At 43.8% G+C, this 14,212-nt stretch overlaps 1 protein-coding gene across 9 annotated transcripts in view; it reads left to right on the top strand.

Moving 5' to 3' along the window:
• LOC124998072 (nuclear factor 1 B-type-like) overlaps positions 1 to 11,623 on the top strand; it is a 69,942-nt gene extending 58,319 nt beyond the window's left edge. For 6 of the 9 annotated variants that reach the window (XM_047572268.1, XM_047572262.1, XM_047572297.1 and 3 more), the window contains exons 11-12: positions 1,341 to 1,429; positions 5,170 to 11,623. In XM_047572268.1, coding sequence (XP_047428224.1) covers positions 1,341 to 1,429; positions 5,170 to 5,302 — 222 coding nt within the window. In that variant the 3' untranslated portion in view covers positions 5,303 to 11,623. The remainder of the gene's footprint in view (positions 1 to 1,340; positions 1,430 to 5,169) is intronic. The other 3 variants (XM_047572311.1, XM_047572304.1, XM_047572319.1) reach the window with 1 other exon arrangement.
• Positions 11,624 to 14,212: the final 2,589 nt, after the last annotated feature.

Raw genomic sequence — 14,212 nt, 5'->3', positions numbered from 1 at the left:
GGGGATAGTCTCCCAACATTTAATAAATAAATACAAAGAAAACACACTGACTGGAGCAAGTTCGCACTGTTCCCACGTCAGTTTTATTAAAGCAGATACTCGAAGCGATAGTTCGAGTGAGAGTCGACTCGTTAAATTGAAACCAAATGAGGGTTATTACGTCAGCGTAAAGCCTCGACATTAACTCTCTTTGCCGGTTTGCTCCTTGCCGCCGCCGCCGCTGCTTTTGCTGCTGCTGCTTCCCATTTGTCCCACACACAAAAAAAAAAAATGCAACAAAAACGCATCCCCGCATTTAAGTACGGCTTAAGTAGAGGACCACGATGATGTGTTCGCCCAGGTGCTCGGGGAAGGGGGAAAAGAATGCGTTTCTTGACCGCCGCAAATGGCTCTGAATATTCAGCGCGCGCGTATATATCTGATTAAATCCCTCTTAAGAGCCTCGCCGAAAAACGTCGGCGGGCCGCTGCCGCGCAGAGTGCTAACAGTGCAGTTTTTATCCCGGTGCATTACTAAATGAATGTGTTGACCACGGGGGCAAGGTTAGGTTGGTATTGGCAGAGATAGCTCTCAGCTGGATTGCCGACACGTGCGCTCGCATAATGCATGCAAAGGAGACGCGGTTTGTGCGCGCAGGTTTTTGTTGCAGTAATTTGTAATCGGTATGTAAGCTTGGCGCGTCTTAAAACGGGGGGGAAAGGGGTTAGCGCGTACATCCGTGCGTGCGTGCGTGTGTGTGTGTGTGCGCGTGTGTGCTCTTTAACTTTATTGTAATTGTGACTCCCCCCCCCCCCTCCTAATCAATAAAAACAGTTAGCTAATGAAAAAATGTCTGCATGCTTGAGGGCATGCGTCCTGAATCAGTAAGAGCACTTATTATAGTGAAGCAATCAGTGTGGACAGGGTGCATGCATCCAGTGGATTGCATGGCTTCATTGGCTCACCAGGTAACAAAAAAATAAATAAATAAACGCAGCGACAGTTCACGGACGACCTTTCTGTTATGATGCCGCTCACACATTTTGCAACTAACTAACTTTTTTTTTTTTTTGCTTTCAGGTTAGCCACTAACTGTGACCGCATGCCTTTTCTTTGTAAATACCTGTTTCATCCATGGCTTTGATTTGACTGCTAATTTACCCCCCCTCACCAAACACTCACTTGTTTCCACATGATCAGTAACGGTTTGCTTTTCGGAGTCACCCCTGATTTTCTGCTGCTCCTGCTCCTTTAGCCCTTTTTCTGCATGCATGTGTGTACATTCAGTGTTGAGTTGTAGTGTAATCTGAAGTGGAAGTTGTCTTGGCCCAGTGAACTGACTGCTAGGTTTCAATTGACAGCTGAGGAAGTGTGACTGGAGCGTGACTCAAAACGGCAGGCATTATGGCCCCAGTGCCACTGACGACACTTTGGGGATTACTTGGCAAAGGTAACCTTTTCATTCTTTCATGTCGTCTCTCTGTCTCTCTTACACCACAGCCGCACCAATCACACGTGCTACCGTAACATGAATAACTTCATATAATGTATGTATTTTTTTTTTTTTTTTTTTTTGTATTCTGCACCCAAATTCACATATAAATGGAATTATCAGACCGGTAGCCGCCATAGCTGTTATTGCTGCAGTGAAACATTCATTTTAACCTGGGGTGAGGTCATGCACATTTCCACATGTTTTACTTTCCCTTCTCTTTTCTCCTTTTTTTTTTTTTTTTTTGTTTAAATTATTTTCCACATCCGCCCCCCGATCCCCCCTCCTAATTAAGCGAGATCGCTCGGCCTGCAACATTTTTCACGTGGATTAGCGTGCCTTTCCACCTGTTCTCTACCACTCTTTAAGCCACGGGGCCATCAATCACGTTCGAGGGAAGCGTAATATTTCTTAATCTATCTGGAGAAAGCGATAAATATTAGAACTTTCTGTCAAATTCGTCATTACTGTATTTCATTGCTCCGTAATTCCCCGCCGCAAAACGACAAATATTGAAAAATGATACGGCCCCCTGAGTTATGGCTTTCCTCTTGGATTCACACCCAATAAAAACAAAATATACGCATTTCATAACACAGGCTTTGATGGGGCTAATGAGAACACGTGAGGTCGGGCAGAATCAAAGGAGTCATTCCAGGTCAGGTTCGCAGCCATGTGAGGATAATTTACCGGCCGTATTTAAACAGGCTTAGCTTTGTTTGACTTTATGCTCTGGTCATGCTTTACTCTCCTTAACTTAAAGTTACAGGAAAGCCGCCCCTCCCTTCTTCGCCCCCTTCACCTCCCCCCTCCCTCCCTCCCTCCCCTGCTTCCATACTGTACGTCTCCCTCTCCGGGGGGAAAAACCTGAACCGTTTCACCATGGTACAGCGAGCAAGCTGAGCTAAGCCTTTTCCTGTTACGTCTCTACTTTCCCCCCCTTTCCCCTGGATATGAGGAGTGTGTCTGAGTGTGTGTGTGTGTGTGTGTGTGTGTGTGTGCGTGCATACAGGTCGTTTTGCGCTCGCTGAAGTTGCAAACGTTTTTTTTTTTTTTTTATGAAACAAGAATGCACCCCCTCCATCCCCACCCCCTCCGCCCCCATTTCCCTCCTTCAACAGGCCTCCTGATAGGCCAGCGGAGGTAGCAGAGAAAAATGTCCCCTGCAGCAGCTTGAGGTCTCTTTTTCCGACCCCCTCGTTCCCCCGTGCGGCCGTAACAGTAACAGTGGTGCAGGACATGTGCCTGGTTTGTTTTGTTTGCGAGGACGGGACCGTAATTCCCTTATACGTTTTCCCCCCACCCCCTTTGACGGACCGCTCGTGCAAAGCCAGGCCAACGTGTACGTCGACTCGGCCCTCGGATTCCTCTTTTATCTCGCTGGCCCTTTAAATGCGGCGCTCCGCCGTGCCTCTTCAGTGCTAGCCCCCAAATTAAAAAGCTGCCAGACTCGCATGTTGCCATTGTGCAGGAAATGGGTCAGCAATCCATTAAGATGCCATTAGATAATCTAATTTAGGGAGCTAATCCTTAAACGGAGTACGCTGTATGCCCGGGCTGTGCTCGCAGGGAGCAGAATTAGTGAGGTTTGGGAGCCGGACAGGGCAGGAGGGAGGCCATCTTGAAGGTTACCTAAGGAAATGCAGTCGGGGTTTTTTTTAGCGTAACCGAGCGTCGACGGTTTCCGAGCGCGAACTTTTGCGGAGGCTAAGCGCGAGGGGGACGGTCGTTTCGGAAAGCTGCGTTTTGACGTCTCGCCGCGTCAACAATTGCAGCGACAGGGAAGCGATTGGCAGGTCGGAACAGCGTTACCCAGAATTCCTGCGGCGCGCCTTGAATAAATTGCATTTTCTGAAAGTCTGTTTGGGATGTAAGTTCATTATGAATCTGCAATCCTTTAATTGATCTTCCCTCAACACACACAAACACGCACACACACGGACAAAACGCACCCACAGAGAGATGTATTGTTTATGTTACAAAAAAAAAAGAAATCCTGCTTAGTGCATCTTTAAGTTATAGGACGCAGATAGGGACTGACAGCCATCGATTTTAACGAGATTAAAACCGATCTGCAGCAGAAAGAAAAAAAGGCCGCAAGTGCCCTTTTGTAGCTGTGTGGTCCCTCTAATGTAAGCCATTACCTGAGAGGACTTTCATAAGGAAAGAGAAACAGAGAGAGATGGGGGGAGAAGGAGGGAGAGGGAGAGGGAGAGGGAGGAAAGGGAGGACGAAAGAAAGACAGCGAGCAGGAAAAAGAGAAAAGCTGCAGCCCCTTGGCCGCTCTGTGCGTTCTTTGTTCGGCAAGGTAGGAAAAACTTAATCCCCCGTTTCCTGTCCGATGATTTTTGGCAGAGTCAAAGAGAGAAGGAGGGAGGGAAGAAGGCAGGAGAGAGGATAGCATGAGGACGGGTCAGACGGACGGGGGGGGGAGAGAAAAAGGAGGGGGGGGCTGCTCGAGGGGATTAGCCTTGAAGTCTCTTTTTAACACTTTGCGCACTGAAACGCCGCCTACGGCCTGAGTGATGTTTGCTTTTATTGTGGATACATCTCCTCCGCTCCGCTTTTCCCGTCTTTCACTCCCCGTGAAAAAGAGTGTGGCTTTTTTTTTTTTTTTTTTTTTTCTCCCCTCCTTCCTCCCTCCCCGGGGCCGCGCGGTGAATCGAATTTGCACTTTCATTGTTTTAGGTAAAAGAGCAGCGGCGAGTGATTTGTATAAAACGCAGACTGGTTGATGAGCTGCTTTTTTTTTTTTCTTTCTTTCTTACGGACGCAGACAGTGTTGTCCTAATAGTTCACAAAGAGCGGAGTCTCGCGCCCCCCCGTCCCGCTCGCGAAACAACTCTCTCCTTCTTCCCGTCCATCTCCTCCGTTCTTCTTTTCCGTCTCGTTTCCATTCGTTTAGCGAACGCAGGTATTCTCATGCTTAGCCGAGGGTGGTGCGTGAGAGGTGGGAGGCTGTTAGATGAGGGCACACTGGGGGCCTGTGGGGAAGGGAGAAAAGGGGGGGAAGGCGGTGGTGGTGGTGGTGGTGGTGGTGGTGGTGGTGGTGGGTGGGGAGGGGAGGGGGGGCTAATTATCTGACATCTACGTAGCGCAGCACCCCTCGGGAACAACACGCTGTTTGTTCCCGCTCGCGTTTTCAGTTAGCACCGTTGCTCCCCGGGAACAATCACTGTGTTGTTTTGCCATTAGCGTGAGATGAATAGGGATGGGACAGCTTTGTGCAGGGACCCCCACACTTTTTTTTTTTTTTTTTTTTTTTATACCCCCGCCTCCCCCTCCACCGTCACCAATCACACTCCCCGCCCGCCTCCGCCTCCACCGACCCTCCACTCCCACCCCCCTCCATGCTCCTCTATACCGCCGTCAATGCAGAGAAGAGGGCCCTCTCACATGATGTCCCTCAGTGGGAATCAAGTGGAATCACCTCAGCGTAGATTAACAAGCTGTCTTTTTTTTTTTCTTCCTTTTTTTAGTTTTGGCACTTTCCGTCTGATCAAAACAAAAAAAAATAAGACCTTGAATCTCGACGGCTACCAGCAGAGCAGCAACGCTGGCTATTAGCGGAGCACTGTCGAGGATAATTAAAAGAATGAATCTGATTTTGACTGCATAAAAGAACCTTAATGGTGATTAATATCTCTGTCACTTCCTGTCTTTTCTCTCTCTGTCTGTCTCTCTCTGTCTCTGCGCAGTCCTGGTACTTGGGCGAGCTTAGTTCCATTCCAAGTGTCGAACGGGACTCCGATTCTGCCAACAAATGTCCACCAGAACTACAGCATAAACATCATTGGTGAGCCCCTGGTCCCCGCTGAGACAGGGAACTGAACCCGCAGAGGCCGGATGACCCCCAGGGTGGATGGGCGGGTGGTGCGCAGCATGCACTACAGGTGTCCACAGCCATGGATGAAACCAGCAAAGCAGCAGGCGCTGCATAACCCCCCCCCCCACTCCCACTCCCCACTCCCCTATTCCTACTACCCACCCGTCCCTTTCCAACCCCTTCTCACCCCTTCCACGTCACCCCCCACCCCTTTCCCCACTCCCGTCCCTCCCGATGATGGACACTGGCCCTGAAGAGAAGACGAGGGGTTGGTTCAGATGAAAGAAAAAAAGAAGAAGCTTCAGGTCTGCTGTCTCCTCGCCCAGCCCACACACACACACACACACACACACACAAACGTACACACACCACCCACCAGTCAGTTGTTGTGTTTGCAGAACTTTTTAATCCATTCAAATACTGTGATGTATAGATGCCTTAATGTTTTATTGCATGACACTCTAGTCTCTTAGTGGCAATTCCTACTATTTTTCCATGTTGGAGGAGGATGTAAAATCTAGATTTACACACACACACACACACACACACACATATCCACACACACACACAAGTGAGGGGGTCTGCATATTGACAACCTCTGCCTGGTGGATGGCTCAGAGACTCTAAGCTCTCCGACTCAGACCTCTTGAAAAGAGGCTTTCCTGCATCAAACGATTCACTGTGTACACCATAGGAACAAAAAACTTGTGAATTCAGAGTGTTTCTTCTTCTTCTTTTGATTTCAGTTTACTGTGATACGACTCTTTGTTCGGAAAAAGAAAAAAAAATGTGTTGAATTTGTTTATTCTTTACTGCTACTTACTTCAAGAATTAACGTGAACACTTACGGTAAAGAGTTCAGAACTCTCGGTGCAGTTTTTTTTTTTTTTTTTTTCAAAAAAAAAAAAAACAAAACAAAAAAACACTAAATGCTTGGCTTGAGATTGGACCCCTCATTAAAGAATTCGCAGCTCCTTTGCAAAAGGAATTAAAACGAGAAAAAAAAAGAAAAAAATACGGAGAATACGAAAATCTCGACAGAGGCAAGTGCAATTGAAGTTTTGAAGGGAAGCTATCAGTCTGTCAGCCCTAAGACTCTAAAGGAAGGGGGATAAATATGAAATGTTTTATGGGTGAAATGTCTAAAAAAAAAAATCTGAAATTCAGACACGTGTCCGTCTCCTCGCATGAGAAAAAACACCAAGAGGGAAAGGCAGTTGAAGACAAGCATTACGCTACCTGTGCAGCAGCGCTGATCAAAACCAGCACTTATTTTAAGCCCTTCCCATCCTTATGGGGGGAGATATTGTTTTTGTAATTTATTTTTTTTTTGGGCGGGGGGGTGGGAGGGGTGGGTGGGAAGGAAAAAAAAAACTAAAACAAACATAAGTAAAGAAATGAGACACACATAGTGTGCGACGGAGGCATTTCATTTTTTTTTTTTTTTTTTTGAAAATGCTCACGATAAGATCACGAGCATATGTATTTGGCCATCAGCTTGTAAAGCTTATGTTTACGGAAAAAAAAAAAGTGTTAATTCATGGAACCTTATTATTCATGCAAATGTAAAAGCTTAAAGCTACAGTTTGTGCAAGGTTAACTCTAAAGTGGAGGAAATTACGAAGCCAGGTGGTGGCGAATCCCCCCCCCCTCCCCGAAAAATCTAATCTAAGAATTGTGCACGGCATGTTTCGCAGCCATTGCCTCTCCGGTCCGGACGTATTTATACAAGAAGAAGTAGAAAAAAAGAAAAAAAAAAAAGAATCTCTCCAGTACTCTTAATTTGCACGATGACATATAGTCCACATTACGTGCCTTGCCTTTGAATATAGAGACATCACTACACTTGTTTTTGCTGCATTTATCATTATAGGAAAAAAAAAAAAAATTAACATTTTTATGATAAGAATTGTTTTGTACTCTGAATGAAATTGTTGATTTTTAACTTCATGTACTACTCTATCTCACAGTTACGTTGCATATCAAGGCTGTGTATAGTTGCCGTTTTAAAGTTTGTAATCAACCAGCATTTTTTTTTTTTTTCCCTCAGTATTTTGGTGGTTTTTCTAATAACCTGTCATTTTTTTTTTCCTCTCCTTGTTTTTTTTTTTTTTCGATGCTCATTTTGTTCATCTTCCAGTTACTATTGTGGAGGGTGGAATTCAGAATTATGAAAATTATGCAATACCAAGTTTTGCCTATGTAGGTAGTGCTTATAGATGCGTCAATTATTAGAGGCTAGTTTGGAGATAGACAATATTGTAATGCATTTATTTTGTTGATATCGTCGTTTGTCGTTGTTGTTGTTGATGATGTTGTTGTTGTTGTGGGTGTTTTTCCTTTTTTATCGACCAAAGTGGGGGCTGCTTTCTATGCAGTGTAAGACAAGGTCTTTTTATTCGTTTTCCTTTTTTCCTTTTTTTTTCTTTCATTTTCCTTCCTACCGAGTGACGGTGAGACGTGTTCCAGCGTACGATGAATTCGTGAGTTTTAGAGGGAGGGGTGGTATTTTTCTAGTAGTTTGAAAAAAAAAATGCACCCTCGGTCTATTTACGGCTGCAAAGTCACTGATTTGGTCTACTGTGACTCTTACTTTTAACTTTCCACCTGGGGTGCTAGCATGTGACCTTAAAGAAGCTCTTTTTTTTTCTTTTTTTTTTATCCCAACGTGAGAGACGGCTTGACTTGAGCACGACAATCATTTTAAGATTTTCTGTATTTTTTTTCTGTTTTTTTAATTTTTTTTTAATTTTTTGCGTATAGAAATCCCATTCTGTCTTGGATCCCTTGGAGCGGGACACGGTCGCGTGCTATCAGATCCTACACCGCTAACTATTCTATGGATGTCGCCGAATGCAATTCCCAAGTAGATGCCTTAAACACATCAGTGAAGTGGCCTGTGACCTGCGCAACAATCACACACCGACTAATGCTAGTGAGCCCTGTCCAAATCAGTTCCAGACAGGCTCAGGCAAGCCTTTAGAAAGTATTTTATAAGTAGTAGATTTGTATAAATGTATATACGATATGCACATACGTCAGTTCCCTAGCAGAGCCCCGTAGAGAACGTCCAACGGCCCATTAGAAGCTTGAATAGAATCCGCTAGAAATAATAAAAAAAAACATTAAAAAAAAAGATAGAGCACTTAAATAGCACATAGGCAATCATCTTCTCCTTCCCCCACCGTGCAGTGTTCAGACTAAATCTCTCAGGCGTATTACAGGGCATTATTTATATCAATCAGTATCTTACCTTTTTTTTTTCAATATTGAAAAAAAATTAAAAAAAGAAAGAAAGTAAGCGCAGCTCCGCCGATGCTGCCGCGACGCCTTTTTGTTTTTGCACTCTTTCCCCTACAATCGTGAAAGATCCCTTCTCCGGAGACGGCGGCGCCACCGAGGGCTCTCCGGCTCAAAGCTCAAAGAGAGTTCCAGGGAGCGGAAATCATTGTTATGAATTAATCCTCAAGTCAAGCTCAATCTCTCCGTCTTCACCCAGATCTCTTACGCAGAGGAAACAAACACAAAAAAACAAATTGAAAAGTCACCCCGTTCTATGTGCACTGTTCTGTCTTTTTTTGATTTGTTTTGTTCTTTTGTTTATTTTAAAGAAAAAAAAAAGTGCTTTGCAGCCTTTGGCCATCGGAGACCCCACTGAAGTGCATTGTCCCCAAGTGTGTTTGCGTGCGGATGTGTGTGCGAGATAGAAACGTGTCAGGGTCACTGTGCCGTCGGTGTTTATTTGAATAGGAGACTGTACATAAAGGTAAATATCCCCGATTGCGTCGATAGCAGTAGTCTGTGGGGTTTGAACTCTGCTTTTGGCAGCTTGCGTGTGCGTGCGTGTACGTGGGTGAATTCGTGATCGAGTGCCTCTGACACTACACAATGAGAAAAGATGAGGGTCTTTCTATTGAGAAAAAAAAAAAAAAAGAGCCTGCCGTAGGACAGGAGTTTGTACACTGTAAAACTTTCTGGGGGAGTTCTTCTTTGAAGCCCTTAATTGTAAATCTTCACTTCTGGGGAAAATTAGTCAATTCCATTTTAGGAAAGAAAAAAAATTGCATTTATTATTATTATTATTATTTTTAATTTTTTTTTCAGAGGCTGGATTTGAGTTAGAACTCTCCAGTTTCCCCTGATTAGTAAAAGTGTTTTCTTCAGGTGTTGTATTCCTGTATGTAAAGATTTTTTTTTTTTTTTTTTTTAAATGGGTGGGAAATATTCTAAGATCCGTGAATATATAAAAAAAAAAAACAACAACAATGAAGGCTTTTTTTATTTTTTAATTATTAATAATATTATTTCTGAACTTGGCTAGCGCTTAGATATTTCCATTCGGGAAAAACACTTCATGAATATTTGAACTGTTGTTATTTCATTAGTGTGTGATGTGTGTGTTTCGTTTTTTAATTTTCATTTGGAAGTGGGTGTGAACTCTTGTCCAACAAGACGGTGAGCGTGTTTCTTGTAGCAGCTGGGAAGTGACGTCGCTGAAACCAGTTTAGAGAAGGGCCCATGGGTTGCACCAGGCATAAAAAGTGAGAAGCAGGGTCAAAATCTGCGGCGGCAAAACGTCCTCGATGAAATCAAGTCGGTTTGATTGTTGTTGTTTCTTTTTCGTAAATTGTCGCAAGGCGACCGGTGCTGCGCCTTGGCGCGTCACCTTGATTCGGCTGGCCATGTCTTTCCAGAACAGATCCAGGCATCTCTCATTTTGCACATGCTGTCGGAGCTACTTCAGTAAACCCTCCGTTCACACTACGAGCAGGCAGTACGTCGGTTTCCGGTGTGCTTCGTTGACATGTACCAGCTGAGGTTGTGTTTGTTTTTTGGTGTTTTTTTTATCCGGTGTGTGTCAGACAGAAATTTTTAATCAGTGTTCGACCCATCAGCAGCGTTGGGAGCCCCGAGACTTAGAGCTTATTTCAGAAAGTATTATTACGCCGATCGCTGCGATCGCGGAGAAACAGGACGACGTTATGCAAGGAGGACCTGTGGCGCTCATGCAATATGTGTGATTTTTTTGGACTTTTTAACTGAATGTCACGCATTCTGTAGGGGCGAGGAGGGCGCACGCGTGCGGGGGCTTCGAGCTTCACCTTCTTCCTCCTACACGAGCAATACACATCTTCCATACTTTGGCTAGCTGCTAGTCACTCGGCATCAGGTTGTTATAAAAAAAAATAAATAAATAAATAAAACATGAAAACCAGCATTTTTACAGGGGGTAACATTCACCAAAAGGAGACAGAAAAAAAAAAAATAAGATAGCAATGCAGTGCCTGTTCAAGCTGTCCAAGTGTCTGTTGTATATAACTGTAAAATGTGATAGACTTACTTTCCTATGTGGCAAGAAAGAAAAAAAAAACAGCATCACACAGAATAGAATGTGGCAAATTCATCTGCTCTTTATGACTTCTTTGATGTTTATTTTTCCTGTGATTTATTCTTTTTTTTATTATTATTATTATTATTATTTTGTCAGCACACATTGGTGCCCACGTCAGACTTGTTCAACAAAAAAAAACAACAAAAAAAAAATTGGTAGGAAATGTTCTTTTTCTTTTCTTCTTCTGAGAGAGGGGAGTAGAGCGGGAGGGTCAGTGCTACATCAAGCCCGGTGAAAAGCATGGAGTGATGTCTTCACTTAAGATTAGTCACCATTCTTCTCTGCAGGGCTGAGTTTGTTTTTTTTTAATTTTTTTTATTTCTTTTTGGAGGGGAGGGGGTCTTGTGGCACTTTTACTTCCCTCTGCGCACACATTTCACTCTATTTTAGGAATCATGGTGGAATTCTATATATAGATATATACACATGTATAACGAACAACAACAACAACACCAACAAAACAATATGTAAACAGTCTCCAGTAGTGATCGTAGTTACACTGCAAGTGTGTGCAAAGGTCTATGTATGTATCTGAATGTACGTTTTAGAGGACTTTTGGAAACTTTTTTTTTTTTTTTTGCGTTTTTTTTATTTTATTTTATTTTATTTTTTAAATCTTTTCATTTACAGTTTAGGAGCCACAGGTGTCCATTGTGAACTGTATAGCGAAGGCCTTGATATCCCTTCTTTTATTGAGTTTAGAAATGCCGAGCATTAGGCGATGCCTTCAAGCTGGTTACATATTTGGTGCAGGGGCTAAAATTGCCACAAGATTAAAATCAGTGTAAATAAAGGCTCAACTTTTTGTGATTGTTACTGTTATATCCAGCCTATACTGCTAGCAGCTGTTTTTACTGCAGTCAATTACTGGAAGTGGATATATTTCCTATGCAAAACTGTTTAAACAATAAAATGAGCTATGCTACAAAAATGACTTCAGCACTGTTCGTCTTTCTTGCATTTGTTTGGTTACATTTGATCCTCCCTGACTCTGAGGGATAGAAATGTTTTTTTTAAGTTCTTTATTAATTGATGACACATAAAGAGGCTGATATATGTATAGACAAATAAAAACACATGGAACTGTTGGAGTTGTATTTAGGGCAGGAGTCTTTAACGGGGGTCCACGACCCCTAGGGGATCTACGGAGATACTGCAGGGGGGGGATTGCAAAATCTTTGGTTGATTAGACATTTTTTATACATTTTTTTTTTTTAATTTCCCCCACAAATTGAAATTAACCACACATTAACCTGAATCCACTATATGTTAGTGAAGGGATAAATGGAGACAGAAGACGTTATCAATATTTGATACCTATTTTTGTATTTTTAGCGTATTTTTTGATTAGCTTAATATTGAATGCAAAAAATATAATAACGTATATTCATAAACAGCACTAGGCCGAGTTTAATATAGAACACATATAGCAGGTAGAGGATCCCTATTTAATATCTCCTTCAGTTTGGGGGGGAAACGTTGAAGACTCCAGGTTTAGGATAAGGGTACACGCACATGGACTGATGAGCCACAACATGAAAACCACCAACCTGCTCACCTCACTTCGATACGTACCACCACATAAACATTGTTGCATTGAACAGCATCCAGTGCACCTGCACCCCGCCGCCCATATGATGCCATCAGATCAGGACGCTCTCTTCCATTGCGCCACACAGCAGGGTACGGAGGTCAGCACGGACACCCTGACTGCTCTGCAGCTTTGCAGCCCCACACAAAGCGAACTGTGATGCTCCGTGTGTTCTCACACCTTTCTATCAGAACCGGCGTTCACTTTTTCATCTATCCGAGCCAAAGCCGTTCATCCAGAGGCCACCCTTTGGCTCTCCACGTGCGTCAGTGAGCCTTGACCTCCCGCAAACCTTTCCACTCATTCCGATCGCCGTTGATAAGTGCGTCCCACAAGAGCTGCTGTTTTGGAGATGCTCTGACCCAGTTGTCTAGCCATCACAATTCACTTGCTACCTAATGCATCCCAGCCACTGTCGGGCGCCACGATAACGAGATAATCTCTTTTATTCTCCTAACCAGCGATTATGATCAGATAGTCGTAATGTTATGGATGATCGGCGTATTCACAGTGCTCATGTTTGTTTGCTGGCATAAGGAGAGACTGAATTTCTTGACCTACTTCTTATCCCAGATTTGTTTCTTTTGATCTGTTCTCACGAAAAAGGAGCCTCAATTTGTGTGTGTTACGTTTATGTGATAGCCTCATTCTAAGCTAACAAAAACACAATGATAAATGTTAGAGGTGATTACACACCGAGGAAAATGTAATATTGAATGCCGTATTCCATTTCCGCTAATTGAGCGCCGTACATCCTACCATCTGGACCTTTAAGAAGCAGCCTGGGAGAAAGTCATCACACCACATGCGACTCAGTCACACTGTACGAGATTTGATTGAAACTCAGACATCTGACCTTGCATGATCTGATAACATTCACGTCTATTTTTATTAAGTGTCTATTGCAAAGCAAAATAACCGTTATGTTCATGAGGACAAGAAAGACCTGACTTAAAGAGGATAACAAGGTTAGTAATTCCCCCGAGGGGTGGAATAAGGACAGCATCAGATCAGAGAAAAGACGACTATTTGACTTTAAGTATTAAACTAATTGGATTTCATTGATTCTAAGAAGTGTGTCCGTGACAGTTTCCCCTGAAAGCAAACATTGGTTTTCATGTCCTGGAACGATCCCATGACCCCACATACCCGTGTTCCACCGTGGTATTACGCCAGCTAATCTACTGTAATTCCCCGATCTCTGGGGAACTGGAGACAGACTACAGGGTTTGGACCACAGCGGAATTTGCCTGGACCACGGAGGGTCACAGAAGGTAACATCCATCTAGGTCACTGTGTCAAGTACACGACGATCCGAACGAGTAAGCCTGTCTAATGGGATTGGGGACGTCGAAAGAGGCAAAAGTCGGGCTAAAGCGCCAATTAAATCTCATTACTGACCGGTGTGATGGGCTTGGGGCTCAGCTGGACACTTAATGACAACAACAGGAACTGTCAGTGCTGCCCACAAGATCAGGTGCCCTGGCTGCACCCAGGGCGCCCGGAGAGTGTCGGCTAAGGCACCGCATGCTGCACAACAACACCAGAAAAGGCCCACCTGGCCTCAGGCACAATCCAGAGTTCATTTGGCTATCATTAAAGAGGACCAACAATGTGGCACGCTGATATAAAATTACCCGATCTATAATGGTAATCATTATGCCATTTATCAAAATTGGCCGGTTGAGTCAACATCTGGCTTCAATAGGGGGCTCTCGTCGGTGCGGGTCTTGGCAGCGTCTTGTACCCTACATATTTTCCACTCTCTTTTATCAAGGCCTGCTGTCAGTGATTTGACGAAGCTAAATAGATGATGATTTGGCCCTATTATGTTTCGCAGGGCTCAAGCAAAGAGGATTTGTTGATTGCCTTTGTGTTTGTGCTTTTTTCCCCCCTTCATTCTGCCCTTATAGATCCGGGAGAGGTAACGGC

This window comes from Mugil cephalus, chromosome 1, assembly GCF_022458985.1.
Source record: "Mugil cephalus isolate CIBA_MC_2020 chromosome 1, CIBA_Mcephalus_1.1, whole genome shotgun sequence".
Lineage (NCBI taxonomy): Eukaryota > Metazoa > Chordata > Actinopteri > Mugiliformes > Mugilidae > Mugil > Mugil cephalus.
This window is presented reverse-complemented; position numbering and strand designations above follow the sequence as displayed.